Genomic DNA, 19,214 nt, shown 5'->3' with positions numbered 1-19,214 from the left:
GTTTGGTTATGGTTTCAAACATGGTTGGTCTTTTTTGTTCGTTACCAAATCATGCTTATTTGTCAATTGAATGGTTTGAACAGTTTCAAGTCAAGACACACAGTCACCAGTGTTTAATCATTCCTTTTTCTTGTAATGCAAAGCAGCCATAAGTTACTGTAACTTAATATCAGCCAGGAATAGATCTCTCTGGTCAATGTAACCTCTGTCTGTCCCTGACCTCAGACACCCCACTGATCCCCTTCACTATCTGTATATTAAACTCTATTGAGCTCTACCAACAGACAGACCAGAGAGCTGCACTAATGGACGAGCTCAAGCTGTACTCGCTCTCTCTCTCTGAACTCCTTCTTCCTCAGGCTTTTAGTCACTCTAACCAACTCCATCTATCGACAACACGCCACTCTGGGTTGCCATGACATCTCATTGGGAAGATTTATATTTTAGTGGCTTTATAGATCAAAATCACTCAGTGATGGAATTATCAGATGAGAGTTAACCTTCATAAAGGTAGAAACAGAAACATTGTCCATATGATCTCAAACTCAGATAATAAAGCACTTAGCTGGTGGAGAAAAAGGAGTGGGAATTTACATTAATTTACATTACAATACTTTACATTTGAAAATGCAAAAACAGATCATTGATGATGTACATGAATTAAAATGGGGGGAAAGTCCTCTCTGTGTGTTTGATCTGTATGTTACTTACTTGCCAAGGGTTTCTATTAGAGAACAACATGTCCATTGTGACTGCTGTAGGCAGAGAGTAGTGACGATGCAAACATGGCCAAAACCCTCAAATCTATAGTCCACAGTTAGGATTATAACACGCACAGCCTTAACCTCTGCACTTGAGTGAAAATCTGAAACACTATGGTGTTAGTACATTTAAATAGGTGAGATTAGGACTGGGGGATTGAAAGGTAACCAATGTAAAGAGATGTAAAATTCTGTAACTTGTTTTCAAATCCGAACACTTCTCAAATCAAATCAAATCCAATTTTAATCAAATCTAATTTTATCAGTCACATGCGCCGAATACGACAGGTGTAGTAGACCTTACAGTGAAACAAGCCCCTAACCAACAGAGCAGTTTCCAAAAATACGGATAAGAATAAGAGATCAAAAGTAACAAGTAATTAAAGAGCAGCAGTAAAAAATAACAATATATACAGGGGGCTTCCGGTACAGAGTCAATATGCGGGGGTACCGGTTAGTTAAGGTAGTATGTACATGTAGGTAGAGTTGTTAAAGTGACTATGCATAGATGACAACAGAGTGGCAGTGGTGTGGAGAATGGAGGGGCCAATGCAAATAGTCTGGGTAGCCATTTTACTAGATGTTCAGGAGTCCTATGGCTTGGGGGTAGAAGCTGTTTAGAAGCCTCTTGGACCTAGACTAGGTGCTCCGGTACCGCTTGCCGTGCGGTAGCAGAGAGAACAGTCTATGACTAGGGTGGCTGGAGTCTTTGACAATTTTTCGGGCCTTCCTCTGACACTGCCTTGTATAGCGGTCCTGGATGGCAGGAAGCTTGGCCCCAGTGATGTACTGGGCCATTTGCACTACCCTCGCGGTCAGAGGCCGAGCAGTTGCCATACCAGGCAGTGACACAACAAGTCAAGATGCTCTCGATGGTGCAGCTGTAAAACCTTTTGAGGATCTGAGGACCCATGCCAAATCTTTTCAGTCTCCTGAGGGGGAATAGGTTTTGTCGTGTCTTCGACTGTCTCGGTGTGCTTGGACCATGTTAGTTTGTTGGTGATGTGGACACCAAGGAACTTGAAGCTCTCAACCTGCTCCACTGCAACCCCGTGTATGAGAATGTGGGCATGCTCGGTCCTCTTTTTCCTGTAGTCCACAATCATCTCCTTTGTCTTGATCACATTGAGGGAGAGATTGTTGTCCTGCACCACATGGCCAGGTCTCTGACCTCCTCCCTATAGGCTGTCACGTTGTTGTCGGTGATCAGGCCTACCACTGTGTCATCGGCGAATCTAATGATGGTGTTGGGAGTCGTGCCTGGCCGTGCAGTCATGAGTGGACAGGGAGTACAGGAAGAGGCTGAGCACGCACCCCTGGTGGGCCCCTGTGTTGAGGATCAGCGTGGAGCATGTGTTGTTACCTACCCTTACCACCTGGGGGCGGCCTGTCAAGAAGTCCAGGATCCAGTTGCAAAGGAAGGTGTTTAGTCCCCAGGATCCTTAGCTTATTGATGAGCTTTGAGGGCACTATGGTGCTGAACACTGAGCTGTAGTCAATGAATAGCATTCTCACTTAGGTGTTCCTTTTGTCCAGGTGGGAAAGGGCAGTGTGGAGTGCAATAGACACTCCACGCGGCAGTGTAGCCTAGTGGTTAGAGCATTGGACTAGTAACCGAAAGGTTGCAAGTTCAAATCCCCGAGCTGACAAAATCTGTCGTTCTGCCCCTGAACAGGCAGTTAACCCACAGCCTATAGGGAGGCCGTCATTGAAAATAAGAATTTGTTCTTAACTGACTTGCCTAGTAATAAAAAAAATAAAAAAATCATCTGTGGATCTGTTGGGGAGGTATTCAAATTGGAGTGGGTCTAAGGTTTCTGGGATAATGGTGTTCTGTATCCAAATGCTGCATTTCTTTCTTGTGATCATTCAACTTTTTAGTTTGAAATGATATACACAACAGTACAGCTCCCGATTGGTCTAAGCTACTGTATTTCAGTGCTAGAGGCGTCACTACAGGCTGTATCACAACCGGCCGTGATCAAGAGTCCTGTAGGGCGGCGCAAAAACCCAGCATTGTTAGGGTTTGGCCGGGGTAGCCCGTCATTGTAAATAAGAATTTGTTCTTAACTGACTTGCCTAGTTAAATAAAACACAGCGCATGCTGCTGCATCTTTATCAAGTTGCCCTCTGCAGTACCTCTTTAAACCAGCAGAGAGAAGCATAATCAAATCTATTATATATGAACATAGGCAGCTGACTAGTCCAAGATCATGTTCCCACCACATGATGACAATAATAGACAAAAGCCTTAAATAAATCACCACAGACAGAGCTTCATTGATAAGATTGAACAAAAAGAGCTTTATTCTCATATGAGAAGCACAAATTGGAACATATAACTTTAGGTCAGATACTAATGCAAATTAGTGAGAGACATTAAGTCAAGAAACTGTACAGTTTGTACTGTGGCTCTATGATTAAAAAAAACAAATTCACGCCAGATGAACAGAAATAAGTCTACAGCTTCAAAGGTCTATAGCTGTGTCAGTGTGCATGCCTGAGTGTGTGTAGGATTGTGATATTCGTTAGATGACAAACAATGTATAAACTGGTGAGTTTAAATGCGCTAATTTATACTATGGTTGTCTTGTGAAGAGTACAGCATGAGTGAGCTTCTGTGTGCGTGCTTTTATAAGCAGTTTTCATTGTCATGTTAAGTGAGGTGTTATTTTCAATGTGCTTTAAAGGTGTTGAATGAAGAAACAGTGGCTGAATCGAAAAGAAGGGAAAATGCATCATACTGTAACTGTGTATAAGAAACAACTTGTGGAGTGATTTGGGAGAAGAATCGGGAACTGCGAGAGAGGAGTGTCAGCGGCGATCGAGCGACCTACCCTCCATCAGATGTGTGTGTGTGCTGGTGTGGCTCTGTGTGTTTGTGAGCATGCTGTGAGTGTGTGTCTGTGTGGGAGTGAGGGGGTGAGCCGCCGTGGTGGCCCTCTGCTAAGGAAGGAGGGTCCTGGGCGCTCTCTGATAGGTAGAGCTGCATCACTGCCCCCTCCTGGGCTCCCTCCTTACTGCAGGACTGGCAGCTGCAGTGGAGGATCCTCTCCACCAGTTTATCCACACGAGGAGTGTTCTCAATGCCCGGGCATTCTAGAGTCACCTACACACACACACAACGTACAATGCATTACACACACACACAACGTACAATGCATTACACACACAGCGTACAATGTCTTACACACATACACAACGTACAATGTATTACACACACACACACACACTCTCAGGAAAAGGCAGGTAGCCTAGTGGTTAGAGCACTGGGCCAGTAACTGAAAGGTTGCAAGATCGAATCCCTGAGCTGACAAAGTAAAAATATGTTGTTCTGCCCCTGAACAGGCAGTTAACCCACTGTTCCTAGGCCATCATTGTAAATAAGAATTTGTTCTTAACTGACTTGCCTGGTTAAAAAAATGGACAAGCACTGCTGGACACTCCTACAGTCTGACAAAGCCTCAGTATCCATCTTCAAACAATGTATCCCTGAGTCATGTTGTGCTTTTAGGAATTCATGCTTGTCACAGCTGCCAAACCAACAATAGGTGGGATCTGAAATAATTTGACAATGCACCATTATGGATGGAGACCATGAAAATAAATTAGTCTTAAGAAGCTTTTATGCTCAGAGGAACATAACTGCTTTTAGCCAATATATAACAATCCAGAAAAAGTGCATTCCATTATCAAAGAGAGACCTTAGACAGCAGGATGTGTGGCTCAAAAGAGTCAGAATCATAGTAATAATTAATGTATCAACAATAGGGTTGATAAGGCACATGAGCCTGCTTCCATTTATTTTTCAATATTGTATACAGTATTGAGGCATGAAGTCACATCCCCTGTGGTCCCAGGCCCACTCTTATCCTACCTGTCTGGCTGCTCTCCAAACTACACACACCTTAACACAGGGAATTTGTTGTTCCAGGGCTCTGGAATCCCTGGCTACTTGACAGACAGGCCCATTAAAGACAGAGGACAAGGGAAACCTCAGATTAATTAAATGCAGGATCAATTGTGTTTGTGTTAATGTGTTTGTGTGTTTCTGTAGGCTACTGGGGTTGTGGTTAGGTCTGTTGCGGTGACAGTATTACCACCAGACCGGCGGACACTAGTCATGACGACAGTCAAATTCCACGTGACTGTTTAGTCACGGTAATTAGGCTTCTCCAAGCTCTGATGCTGCTGACGGTCATTAGTAGCCTACCAAGCTTGCTAACTGCCTGGTACTCAGCACTCTATTGTCCCTCTAATCACTCTGACATAATTTCAAATATAATCGAAAATCCAATCAAACACTTCATGAGAGCACATGAGCTCATGTTGCGCAACATTTCTACATTTCTATGAAATAGCGTGAGAAAACAGAGTGATGGCCTCCATTAAAAAGAGGAGGATCCCAACAGCCTTCTATAGGCTAGGCCTACTATATTTATTTCTCAACTTTCCTAATATTAAGCACATTGCTTTACTTTACCACAGGAGTACAGACTACCTGGCTGGCATGAAAATGGACCACAGGAAAAGCGTCCTCAATTCATTTAAGTGCATAGACAACATGTATTTTTTCCCCTGCCCCTGTTTCCATTCTAAATCAAAATTAATTTCAGACATATATTATTTAGCATATGTAAAGACAAGATTAAATCAAGAATAGTCTGATGGGTAACAATATTAGCCTATCACTTGTGAATTATATATTATTACTTGTGAATGATGCTCAGCATAAGAAACAATGCCTTTTTTTGGTGACTTTTTTCTAATCATAGTCACAAACCTAGCACATAGGCATATATGTTTTGATAAGGTTTGTATCACAACTACAGTGGCCAAATAACATCTTAAAATTAAGAACATGAGTCCGCTTTACGACAGGTGTAGAGCCTAACTGGCATGCAGCGCGTGAGTTTCAAGTTTGGGAAATATCATTTTCACCATAAAATGCACCTTTATGGGGCCTCCCAAGGGACGCAGCGAGTGCTTGAGGCGTCACTACAGATCCGGGTTCAATCCCGGGCTGTGTCACAACCGGCTGTGACCGGGAAACCCAGGAGCCGACGCACAATTGACCCCTCGTCGTTCGGGTTTGGTGAGGGTTTGGCAGGCTGGAATGTCCTTGTCCCATCACACTCTAGCGACTCCTTGTGGCGGCCGGGTGCATGCACGCAAAAGCATCGCCAGTTGTACTGTGTTTCCGCCGACACAATGGTGCGGCTGGCTTCTGGGTTAAGCGGGCAGTGTGTCAAGAAGCAATAAGGATTATTAGGTGACCGTGATGGTTTGAGGGCCAGATTGGGAATTTAGCCAGGACACCGGGGTTAACACCCCTACTCTTACGATAAGTGCCATGGGATCTTTAATGCCCTCAGAAAGTCAGGACACCCTTTTAACGTCCCATCCGAAAGACGACACACCCTACACAGGGCACTGCCCTGGGGCATTGGGATATTTTTTTTAGACCAGAGGAAAGAGTGCCTCATACTGGCCCTCCAACACCACTTCCAGCAGCATCTGGTCTCCCATCCAGAGACTGACCAGGTCCAACCCTCCTTAGCTTCAGAAGCAAGCCAGCAGTGGTATGCAGGGTGGTATGCTGCAGGCAAATAGGTCAACTTTTGTACAATGGGGGATAGTAGATTGACATAGGCTAGTGGTTTTGCTGTTCATTAGGACTACTCATATTGTTGGCTGATGAAAGTAAATGTGGACAGTTGTTCCAATATCTTCAACATGCACCTCGGAATTGGATACAGACGTGCGCAGTTGCGTCCCCAATTTGTCTGTCTTCACTTGTAGCCTGTGAGAAAGACCCGATCATGTGATGGAGAGCGGTGTGAGTGAGATGAGAGGTGCTTCGGAGTGGTCAGCATTTAGGGAGATGGGCTGCCTGGATTTCTTTAGGATGCATTACGGCCATACTAAGGGGATTCTGCCGGGAAATTTGAGGCGTTATCAAGTGCTTCTCAAATTGTGAATGAGAGACTGACAAAGTGTGTACAGCCTTCAAAAACAAAGCAGAGCTCATGCCTTTCAAACAACTTTTTTCAAATCATCACTAGAGTTGCATCATGCAGCCTTACAATGTATATAAAAAAATATAGCCCAAAGTCTGTAGAACAACTCGTTACATAAATAACTCTAAATTAAGCATATAGGAGTGCCTGTTTCTTTATTAACGCTCAACACAGAATAGCTGCATTTGCGAACTCCCTCAAATCCTTTGGAGAAAATATCCTTTCTATTTTATTCAATTGTATTGTTCATACATTAAAATAATGCCATGAAATTCTAAGCTAATCTTGTCTGCTAAATGAACTAGTGTAGCCCACAGCCATATGTCATAGCCAGATCAGGACCTAACATAAGGACAGCTCATAGTATGCTATTCTGTTCTTCTGAAATAGACTACATTTTTCTTTAGATGATGTCTAAAATAAATAACAGATTTATTGTGATGATGTAGGCTATATAACATGGATTTTTTATATAACATTGACTTTTTAAAATACAGATGTTACAAAGGTCTACTACATCAGTGGCTTGTAGGTGTGTGGAAGCCAAGAGATGTGTTTATGTTAATGGTCAATCACGACAGTTATTTGTTTGACAATCACCGGCTGAGGAAATTACGTGACCACCACAGCCCTAGTTGTGGTCATGTGTTTATATTGAAAGAGTTGTGTTACATTATCTGGGGTTTGTGTGTGCGTGAACCTACCACTTCCCACTGTGTCTGTGCAGGCATGCAGGAATCACAGTGCACCAGGGACTCGGTGGACTGAGGGAAGGTGTTTGGGACGCTGTAGCTGAAGCACTGCCCCAGACACGCCCTGAAATGATAGGAGAGAGAGGGAGGAAAGAGAGATGGGGGGATGAGGGAGGAAAGATGTCACCATTCAGCTTATATACAGTATGTGTATATTTTATGGCTGCTTTGATTCTGTTTGGAGGTGACCCATGTACATTCAAATCATAGTGCTATTTGGGTAATTTGGCCATTCAAAGTAAAACTTCATTCCTGGTTTTCATTATTAAAGTGAGTCAGTCACACTCTTGATGGATGGATGGATGGATGGATGGATGGATGGATGGATGGATGGGTGGATGGGTGGGTGGGTGGGTGGGTGTGTGTGTGTGTGTGTGTGTGTGTGTGTGTGTGTGTGTGTGTGTGTGTGTGTGTGTGTGTCATACTGACCTGTTTTGGATAGAGCGAGGCTGGCAGCCAGTGTGCCCGACTATCTGTGTGATGTTCTTGGCCTCGCACCAAGCACTCTTGTCAGGGAACAGCGCCAGACGGTTGATGTGAGCGGGCGGTGCCGCCGAACAGAGCTCAAGCAGAGCACAGCAAATCACAATTCTTTGCCACATGATTGCACCTTAAGGAGCATAAAACATTTATTGTTATAACCACCTGAAATTATTTCTGTTAGTTCAGTTACATATGCCTGTTGTTAGGTCTTCAAAAATAATTGAAATAGCAGGCTGTTTTTGCACAAGAAAACAAATTATAAAATATGTGCCATGATTTGGGGGGGGGGACACTTCTTGGTACAGTGGGGCAAAAAAAGTATTTAGTCAGCCACCAATTGTGCAAGTTCTCCCACTTAAAAAGATGAGAGAGGCCTGTAATTTTCATCATAGGTACACTTAAACTATGACAGACAAAATGAGGGGGAAAAAAAATCAAGAAAATCACATTGTACGATTTTTTATGAATTTATTTGCAAATTATGATGGAAAATAAGTATTTGGTCAATAACAAAAGTTTATCTCAATACTTTGTTATATATCCTTTGTTGGCAATGACAGAGGTCAAACGTTTTCTGTAAGTCTTCACAAGGTTTTCACACACTGTTGCTGGTATTTTGGCCCATTCCTCCATGCAGATCTCCTCTAGAGCAGTGATGTTTTGGGGCTGTTGCTGGGCAACACGGACTTTCAACTCCCTCCAACGATTTTCTATGGGGTTGAGATCTGGAGACTGGCTAGGCCACTCCAGGACCTTGAAATGCTTCTTACGAAGCCACTCCTTCGTTGGCCGGGCGGTGTGTTTGGGATCATTGTCATGCTGAAAGACCCAGCCACGTTTCATCTTTAATGCCCTTGCTGATGGAAGGAGGTTTTCACTCAAAATCTCATGATACATGGCCCCATTCATACTTTCCTTTACACGGATCAGTCGTCCTGGTCCCTTTGCAGAAAAACAGCCCCAAAGCATGATGTTTCCACCCCCATGCTTCACAGTAGGTATGGTGTTCTTTGGATGCAACTCAGCATTCTTGGCTGCCTAACTACTTTTTTGCCCCACTGTATATGCATAGCTTTAATTAATAAATCCTGTTGCAGTTTTGCAGCATTCTGTTCTGTATCCTCTTCTTCACTCATCCATTTAAACACGGTAATCATCTGCACTATGCTCACATGGCCGAATTGGCTCTGGCATTGCCTGTGAAGAAGAACAATAGTGAAGGATTGCCTGGTGAAAGTCTACACACCCCTTGCACAGTTGTCACATTTGGCTGGCTTAAAATGTAATATAAAAAGGGACATTAGATTTACTTCCTACTGATCTACAGTCAAAGAAATTCAAAGAAAATGTATAGAACAATGGCTTTCCAAGAGGAGTTGAGTGTTCACGAGGGGTCCAGTCTCAGTCCTGACTTAAATCTGCTTGAAAATCAATATTGCTGTCCACGAATCCCAACCAAATGTACTGATATTGAACAAATTTGACAAAAACAATGGATATATGTACTGGTGTAAAGTAACTAAGTAAAAGTACTTTGAAGTACTACACAAGTCTTTTTTGGGGGTATTGGTACTTTACTATTTATATTTTTGACAACTTTTACTCCACTACATTCCTAAAGAAAATATGTACGTTTTACACCCATAGACTTTGCCTGCCACTCAAAAGTACTTGATCCATTTCGAATGCTCAGGCAGGACAGCAAAATGTTACTGAATAACTTTCACATTTACTGAAGTAATGTTCTTTAAAAGGTATCTTTACTTATACTCCAGTATGACAATTGAGTACTTTTTCCACCATTGGATTTGTACTGTGTACAAACAATACTGACAAAACACCTGCTCTTTCCATGACATAGACTATCCAGGTGAATCGAGGTGAAAGCTATGATCCCTTATTTATGTCACTTGTTAAATCCTCTTCAAATCAGCATAGATGAAGGGGAGAAGACAGGTTAAAGAAATATTTTTAAACCTCTATAACGCTGCTGGGTTTTTCACACTCAACAGTTTCCCATGTGTATCAAGAATGGTCCACCACCCAAAGGACATCCAGCCAACTTGACACAACTGCGGGAAGCATTGGAGTCAACAGGGGCCAGCATCTCTGTGGAACTCTTTCGACACCTTGTAGAGTCCATTCCCCAATGAAATTAAGCTGTTCTGGGGGGGAAAGGGGGTGCAAACCAATATTAGGAAGGTGTTCCTAATGTTTTGTACACTCAGTGTATATTGCCTTAAGAGTTGTACAGAACTGGTAAAATCTTATTAAAAATGATTTACCACTGTAATTGCAGCCAAAGGTGATTCCACCAAGTATTGACTCGGGTGTGAAGACATACACAATCAAGACATTTTCGTTGTTTTATATATTATTAATTTAGAAAGAGTTCTATCATTTTCTTTGACAATTTAAAATGTGTAGCAGATTGTGTAGATCAGTAGGAAAAAATGTATTGTAATCCTTTTTTAGATTTATTATGGCAGCAAAATATGACAACTGTGCAAGGAGTGTGTAGACTTTCACTAGGCACTTTAGCCCACTTCGTTCAAAGTGGCCCAGCAGAGAGTAGAAGACAGAGAGACCAAGGGGTAGAGGTGGGAGAGAGGGAGATGTCTGCTTAATACCTCTTTACTCTAATAAACTATGCTACGTAGGTCGGTTTCGTCATCTTACCAACTTCTACAAAAAATATATATATTTTGTTTCTTATAAAGTTGTTTGGTCACAACATTTTGGCTGCAAACCTTTCCATGTCGTTTTATGTGTCACCTTTGAGGGCATTTTGCTGTGCCTTCAGGCAAATAACATTCCTGAAGGATTCGATATCGCTGTCCAACGACCAAATGCCCTGTGGTTGTAAAACAGAGAGCGTGAGAGGCGATTGGGGAGAGAGGGCATGACAAGAAGCAACGCGCACAAGAAGCTGTGGAAAATTTTAATAAGTGCTAATTCTACAGGTGGGCTATTTCATGCATTCCAGCTCTTTTTTGGCACTAATATAGAAATATTTGCCTTTATAGGTCTAATCACTTAAAGGAATAAACGTTTTGACTCTAAGGGCCTAGTTTATAATCAGGTCATAAGATATGTATTATGCTTAACCACACTTCTAAGAACTTGGCTACAGTGTATAGCAAAATAACTGACAAATGGGCTAATTAAATCCAGCAAATGATAATCATCAGACAGCTCCACAGAACAGAACCACAGGAAACGATTACAATGTGCTTGTCAAAAGGAAGGACAAATTACAGCTCTCAATGAAGGCAGTTTGCAACCAGGTTTCTAGCCTGGGTCTGAGTTTTAGTGAGGTCCGGAGTGAAGGGTTCCCCCTTTCCTCATCCAATATATTTTAGGAAAGTTGAAGCTCATTTTACTGCATTTCTACACAATTTAAAAACTCTAAAATTATATTTGGAGAACAGCAAAAAACAAGCAAAAATTAACCCAGAAATTAGCATATTGGTCACCTAAGTCGATCTACAAACACGTAGTCTATTAGCTATACAATTAGCCACTACCCATTAACCTATTAACTCAGCAAGGGAATAAAAACTATAATTTCATACCTACAGAGGGATCTGTTAGCAGAAAAGGTATTTTATTAACAAAAGGTAAACAAGTACATTTGCTTTACCATTTTTTGTTGTTTTTGCAGTTTTACAGCTAATTTCCTTCAATTCTACACAATTTGCAAAGGGGTGGCGGAAACGTTTCGCAGTTTTAAAGCCAATTTCCTGCAATTCTACACATTTTGCCATGACTTATGCCATGTTAATATGATATAAGTGAGAGTGACTAACAAAATCAATGGGGCCCCCCTGGAGGTCAGGGCCTCTGGGCACGTGATTAGGCATACTACAAGTTTAGATAGCTGGCTAGACTAACTAGACTAATTTACCAATCTAAAAATGTTGAACTGACACGGGCTAATTGAATGACTGTCAGTGACATATAAACGAGAGGAAAACTGCCGATGCACAACCATGTTTCGAAATTGCACCTTATGTATTTTAGTATTTTATTTTTACTCAAAAAAATGTCAGAGGTTCAGACCTATGTAGCTACGGCCCTGTTTGCAACGTGACATTTTGTTGTACAATTTTGGCAACTCTACGAGACTGAGAAAAGCATAAAAATGTGAACTTTGTGTCTGGATAGACTGTTTTTTTTTTAAAGTTTACTTACCGTTGGGAACCACCAAAATGCAAGAATATTCTGCTGAGACCCTTCACTAGAGCTTCAACACCCGTCTCTCCCAACCCTCTCTTGCCATCCGTCCCGCAGGAGACCGGAGAGACGATGGAGGATACGCTCTAGTTGATCATTGGAAATTGAAAATATAACTGCTTTCAGCTGAGGCAAAGATTCACCCTTGATATAATTCCTAGTCCTAGAAAACAATTACATCTTCCGCCAGTGAGAGACGGGCAGATATGGAGAGGAGTGAGAAGACAGTGCGCATTAGAAACCCTATCGGTCTCTCAGTCCATCAGCATACTGGGTCCCTCCCCTCCGTGCTCTATCCCTTCCCTTATGAGTCTGTTTACACCTCTTCTCTCCAAAAACGGGAGGCTATGTCTTTTCCGTGAAGCTGTACGTTCCAAGTTCTCGCCTTTGCTTTAGTCGCTGGATTTGGGTATAGGCGCGGCTGTGCCTCCGGACAGGAGTCCCGCTGTGTTTTTAGACGACCGAGAACGGGCGGGGGGGAGGGGGGGGGGGCAGGTCTGAATTTATCAGTGTTTCAGCAAATTGAGACCCTCTCCTTTTCAGGTCATACAACACTGCATAGGCATATCATGACCATATGTTCTGTGAAAAAATGGTTTTACTCATATGCACCTATCAGATCTCATTGTTTTCCATACGAAAAAGTGTTTTTGTTATTTGACTTCTAAACTTCCTGAAAGTAACATTTTTATAAGCATATAGTAAAATGTTGCAAATAGTGACACATGCATCACTGGTGTCAGTTCACAGTGGCTGTTCTTAAGTGAGTGGAATAGCTATAAAGAACCACATGAAGGAACATGGCTCGGTGGAAGTGGATATATACCGTAGGCAGGGCCAGTGTTCAGGTTTTGTCCCAATCTTTGAATAAGCCACTGAAGAACACTTTGGAAACCATGAATGGACCCTCCAATAAATCTATTGAGCAAGTAAGTGCCAGAAAGTAATGAAAACCAGCAGACGCTGTAGCTCTTTAGTGCCTCGTGAGCTGTGCACCTCTTCAGCAGTCAGTGTCCCAGACTACCAGTGGTTATTTTGCATAATGGAGGAATGTTGCTTCTCAATGATCATTTCTAACAGAAATTTGCTCGATGGCCACTGCAGTCCCTCATCCTACCATGACGGTACTCTGTTATCCTCAAATAAACTCTGCATGCTGGACTGGCACCTCTCTGACCTCCCTCTTCTGGCAGCAGAACAGACCACATCTGATGGAAAATGGTTGTAATTATGATGCTGACGTGTATGATATCTGAACCAGCTGTGTTTTCTGATTAGTGGCAAGGTTATTAGTGATTATGACTGTCTTCTGGAGAATCTGGCAGACAGGCACAGACAGGTACACTTATGTCCTAGAAATCTACCCCCCTCTTCCCTCCACAGGTGTGCAGCTTGGATTGTATCCACAAGCACACGTACCAGTGTTCTGCGCTTCACTTGAAGACAATACTTTGATAGGCAGGGGAAGAGTGAAATGGAGGAACCTTTTTTTGAGATGTTTGTACCATGTTGTGTTGCTACTATGTTGCCATGTGGTGTTGCTACCATGCTGTGTTGGCATCTTAGGTCTCTATTTATGTAGTGTTGTCTCTCGTTGTGATGTGTGTTTTGTCCTATTTTCTTTAATCCCCTGTCCCCGCAAGAGGCCGTCATTGTAGATAAGACTTTATTCTTAACTGACTTGCCTAGTTAAATAAAAAATGTCAACATATACTCCTTACTTTTTGACGAATGCTTTGCAGGATGCATGCGTGAGTGTTTACATGTATGTGTGTGTAAGTGTGTGTGAAATAACGTTTATATACACACACACACACACACGACTGTTGAAGAACGTATTGTATCTATTATGGAGAGATACACGTAAATTGATTATGTGGCATAAATACAGTATGTTTGAGATTGCATATGTATTCCTGGGCATATCTGGATGTGTGCTGTATGTAATGTGTATAGATTAAGCTCATGAGGGAGCATGTGAGTTTGTACACGTGTATGAATGTGTGTTTGAATAAGTGCCTCGAAGTGAAAGTGTGAACGTGTTTCTCGCTCTCTGTGTGTGTGGAACAATGTGTGTGTGTGTGTGTTTTTTCAGACATGCACGGTGCAGTACTCACCTGTTAGTAATAAGAGCTGAGCTTCAGTCCAGCACTGACATTCTAGAACATTCCACAAATTCTGCTGCTCCAGGGGGCTGGACAAACACACACTCACAAAACACACTTACAGACACATACACACAGTGCTGACAATGAACACACAGGTATAGAAGATTGCTCACAAAAGACACACAAGCTAGCATGATCCTTCTCCATGCAGCACCACCTACACAATCACTGTCAACACACACATGCACGTACACAGGTTCTCTGCCATCGCCAGCCTCCCAAACACTCCCATATGAGGTCAGACTGCATGGCGTTGCAGATAAGACTTTCACCTGGAACAATGTATATCGCCCTTCTTGCCAGTGCAACATTGGTAACATGTCCTACATTTTCTCCACTGAAACTATTTGTGGTATTGCTAGATGGTAGCAATGCACAAAAGCTACTAACCAGGGGTGCAACTTTGGTTTTAGAAGTGTGGGGGGGACATAATTATTATTATTTTTCAGCCAGACACACTCAAAAAAGCCTACCGACCGCTTGGAGGCGTCCGTATGGTCCTAAAGCACATTGTTTCCTTGTTTTGTATCACATTCCAATGGTAAAGCATGTCCCCCCACCCCCAATGAAAGTTGCACCCTGATTGTAATGATAGTGCTAATTAGTTGTAATGCTGCACATCATAGATACAAAATCCATGATCACCCCCCCTCCATCATCCATGGCTTCATTTTCTTTAGCTATCTTTTTTTCCCTGCTTCCCTTGAGGGCTACAGGTGCTGAAGCTGGCTCCCATTCTAAAACAGCAGGAGTTTAACTCTCCTACTCATTAAGACACAAAATACTTAAATTCCCCCCTGCTCTCTCCCTCCCACACCAAGCTTGCCAAAGTCATTTCAAAATACAGATGATATTTGTGAGCACTCAAATACTTTATTGACACAGATGACAAAAGTAACATAGGATATTTCTGTCAAATTCTTCAATACTGTTTTATTAAATATATACATATCGACTGCCCTGAGACTCACACAGTAATTACATTGGGTGGCAGGGAGACAGAGTTCTGTCCAAAATAATGAGGACGAGACAGCAACTTCTACATCAGCCAACTCAGTCTTCTACTGTTCCTGAAAGACAAAAAGAACAGTAATTGTATTATGTGCAATTATTGATGAGGACAAAAGATGGGATACTGTGTTTCAAACTTAATGGCATCGACCTTGGTCATGACGTGTGTGATTTGCTCACCTTCACCATGTGGCCATGGAGCAGGTAAGGTGACCTGAAGTCCTGCTGGCAGTTGGAGTAGCCCATGCCCAGCCCCACACCCAAGCCAAACACCACTGGCCATGAGCGTCCTGAAGATGGGATGGACAATTCATTTTAATAAACAAACCATAACTCCCATAAAGATCAAACCATGGTCAGTGTTATTAAAAAGCACTAATTACTATGACTGTTCCCTGCTGTCTGAGGCAATACTCACGTTTGAAGAAGAGAACTGAAAACACAATCCCCACACCAAGGCCGGTGGCTACAGCGAGGAGAGAGAAAGACAGCGAGATGCATAAACTTCGACAGAAGAACAGACAAAAACCAACTCAGCAGCACACCCTATGATTAAGTATTGGGGTGATGCACACATACACACAGGTACGGAATTACCCGGTGTGCTCCAAATTAAAACTTCTCTAACAAGTTGGGGGGGGGGGGGCAACATGGCCCCTAACCCCAGAGCTGGTTAACAGCACCTGTCAGCCAAACATGGTTCATTAGAGAGAGAAAGCAGAAGAAGACGAGGAAATGCATGTGAAAATTAACTTAATTGGAAAGAAAAAAATGGAAATGGAGTGAAAAGGGAGGAGATGTCTGGGGGTAGGAGGAGCAAGTGCTGATGAAGGACAGACACAAAGAGGGAGGAGAGATGGGGGGATAGAGGACAGGCAGTGTGCTCTAGAGATATGGGATGTGTATGTAAGGGAGACTGAGGGTCCAGTCTGGTCAAGCTAAGGGTCCAGGTGGGTTGATGTGATCTCCATGACTAGGAGGTGGACAGACAAACTGATCAGGCACCACACAGACAGACCAAGTAAGTGTGGACCAGAGGGGGAGCTTGAGGAGGAGGAATGTGTTTGTGTTCTTAGCTTCACCTCGCTATGGGCCTCGCCCCACCCAGCTCTGGGCCAGCCATCGCAGAAACACATAAAAACAACAGTTTGGGCCCCTCCACTTCTTAATTGGATTCAGAGAGCTATGCAGCATGACGATGCGCCGTTGCCAGAGCACTCAGACACTGCTCCCTCCGCCAGGATTACACAACTTACACATGTCAAACAAGACCACAAAAAACGACATCCCACATCTTTATTGCTGCTGACAAACATAAAATCATGCTCCTCTTCACCCCTCCCCCTCTTTCCAGTCCAAGATTTATGATTTACAGACTCAGCTTGTCTCTTTAACCCCACTCCCCCTCTTAATCTCTCCTCCTCCCGCTCCTCCCCCTTCCTGTGATAGTTGCCGAAATGCAGTGAAGTTGGCCAAATATGAAGCCAGATCTGCAACAGATTTACAGTTATGAATCTCTAGCCACACAGTGCGATCAAAATCTAAAACCTGGAAATTAGGAGGTTCTCATGGCTGGTTGCTGCAAAGCTAGCTGACATTCCAAGACCACGGCCAAATTCCTTGGTTACAAAGGATGAGAATTAAAATCCCTCTGAGGAAAAGCACTACTCAAATGGCCTCTAATTTCCACAGATATTGTGGTTGGAAAGGGTGCCTTATTATCATCAGTTCAACATCAGAATGTGTGACATGTTCTTGGACATTATTATGGATATTGGACTCTACCGTCACACCTCACATGCATGATTCAAATGTTTTATCCCCAACACGAACCAGCAAGTGTAATAGTAAAGTAGCATTTAGACAGCATAGGCCAGGGATCAGGCTAGTGCAACTATACTGTCTGCACTGACCTTTCTGTAAAGTGTAGTAACAGTTTACATTAACTGTAGGTTTATGAATCCTCATTACACATCATATATCAGCACATGATAGACATGACAGGGGTCCATGTGGCTCAGTTGGTAGAGCATGGCGTTTGCATTGTTAGGGTTGGGGGTTGGATTCCCACAGGGGACCAGAATGAAAAAGTATAAAATGTACCGAGCACTACTGTAAGTCGCTCTGAATAAGTGTCTGCTAAATGACTAAAATGTCAATGTAAATTACATAACTACATAGAACATAATTAAAGCTTGATTTATGTACTCATAGTAATGTGGGTATTCCAATAACACTGGTTATGTTTTGATCAAAGAAGCTCTAGATGGGCTTGATAAAGAGCATACAGTTCAGGTGCATCATTACTGTATAGTTTGTTTAATCATATTAAGCTATCGAGACTAGAGGACTCAATGTCATATGCAAGTCTCAGTATTTCTTAAGATTTTTTTAATCAAGGCAATACACAACAACATTGTCTGTCCATAGCCAATACTGTGCCTAGGTCTCTCTCTGAAGATCTCTCTCTGATATGAAAGAGGATGAGACAAGGCTAAGCCAGGGTAAATGGTGGGAGGAAATTGTTAACAGATGCATTGATGAGCTATAGGTATCCTGTCAGCAGCACAACATAAGACATGTGGAATGTTGCCAAGATGTCTATGGATGTTGCTTGGCACTTGCATCAGTGGCACAGTGGAGTGAAGTTCATGATGAGAATGGACGGACGGTGGCTCGGGGCAATGACAGACACACATCCAAGACCCTCTATCGGGGGTGTATTTATTACGTCTTGCAAGAGAAACCATTTAAAAACGAAACGGAAGCTAACAGAGCAAACGGAACGAAATGGGGAGAGATGTACCTGAATTTGTCAAACAGAAGCTCTCGTTTTTGCAGCAAAACTTTCCCATTTTGAGTCAAATGTATCTGTTCCTAATCGTTTTGCAACAGGCAAAACGATTTTCAACAGAATCTGTGTAATGAACACACCAGTTAGTTAGTTCCCTGTGACCTGCATTGCAGTTCGAGATTAGGGACAGTTAGGGATTCTGGTAACATTTTACTGCATGACAATGTATCAGTTATAGCATTAACAGTTCTGTTATAGAAACATTGTAACAAAGGCTTAAATTAGGGCGTGAAGGGCACGAGATCTGAGTGTTTCAAGGACTTGACGCAGAATAATAAAAAACAGAGGTCCTGCAAACGCAAATGTTTGGGTCCGCTTCCGCGACACAATAGCCTATAAAATAATTTCTACAACAAATCAATCAGCCCAAAAAATATAGCTATGTTAATGAGCTTTTTGGTTTGAAATGGCAATTGACCTCACCGGGTAACGTTATACGGCCCACACCATGTGATGACAGGTGGCCTTGCTAAGATCATGTACCTTGTCCCCGGCTTACACCGCCGTGTTTTAGGTTGTACGCTGTTAAGAATACATTTCTCAATAGATGCATTTTTCAAAATATAGATATTTACCTAACTTTACAGCGCTATCAGCTAGGCATCGGTCCCATTTCCGTCCTTGTTCCTCGGCCATGTCTTAAGCTGCTACCCGTCAGACGAAAACTCTTCAAAAACCGCGAGATTTGGGTCATGTGATCCTTACGTCACGCTTCTTCCTCCTCGTCTTCTTCTTCTTCTCCTTCTTTAAAGTTTATGGCAGATTACAACTATTGGTGTATTGCCGCCACCTACTGTACAGGGTATATAACAACCATCCCACTCCTTCAGTCACATCCCTTTATGTAAGTGGGCAAGTCAGTTAAAGAACAAATTCTTATTTACAATGGTGGCCTATAAAAAGGCAAAAGGCCTCCTGCGGGGATGGAG

The 19,214-nt window shown here is 42.7% G+C and overlaps 2 protein-coding genes across 2 annotated transcripts; both read right to left on the bottom strand.

Moving 5' to 3' along the window:
- Positions 1–3,045: 3,045 nt before the first annotated feature.
- Positions 3,046–12,703, bottom strand: LOC135541978 (neuroblastoma suppressor of tumorigenicity 1-like). Its single transcript, XM_064968516.1, has 4 exons — positions 12,211–12,703; positions 7,963–8,143; positions 7,486–7,597; positions 3,046–3,870 (listed from the first exon to the last, which is right to left on the bottom strand). Exons 2-4 carry the CDS (start codon positions 8,133–8,135, stop codon positions 3,595–3,597), a joined length of 561 nt encoding a protein of 186 aa, XP_064824588.1. The 5' UTR covers positions 8,136–8,143; positions 12,211–12,703; the 3' UTR covers positions 3,046–3,594.
- A 2,568-nt stretch (positions 12,704–15,271) lies between these two features.
- LOC135541977 (MICOS complex subunit Mic10-like) lies at positions 15,272–18,974 on the bottom strand. Its single transcript, XM_064968515.1, has 4 exons — positions 18,861–18,974; positions 15,850–15,897; positions 15,612–15,721; positions 15,272–15,490 (listed from the first exon to the last, which is right to left on the bottom strand). The coding sequence occupies exons 1-4, from the start codon at positions 18,919–18,921 to the stop codon at positions 15,482–15,484; spliced, it is 228 nt and encodes a 75-aa protein (XP_064824587.1). The 5' UTR covers positions 18,922–18,974; the 3' UTR covers positions 15,272–15,481.
- Between the last annotated feature and the right edge of the window lie 240 nt (positions 18,975–19,214).

This window comes from Oncorhynchus masou, chromosome 6 (genome assembly GCF_036934945.1).
Source record: "Oncorhynchus masou masou isolate Uvic2021 chromosome 6, UVic_Omas_1.1, whole genome shotgun sequence".
Lineage (NCBI taxonomy): Eukaryota > Metazoa > Chordata > Actinopteri > Salmoniformes > Salmonidae > Oncorhynchus > Oncorhynchus masou.
The sequence above is the reverse complement of the archived record's forward strand: the minus strand, read 5'-3'. Positions and strand labels throughout refer to the sequence as shown.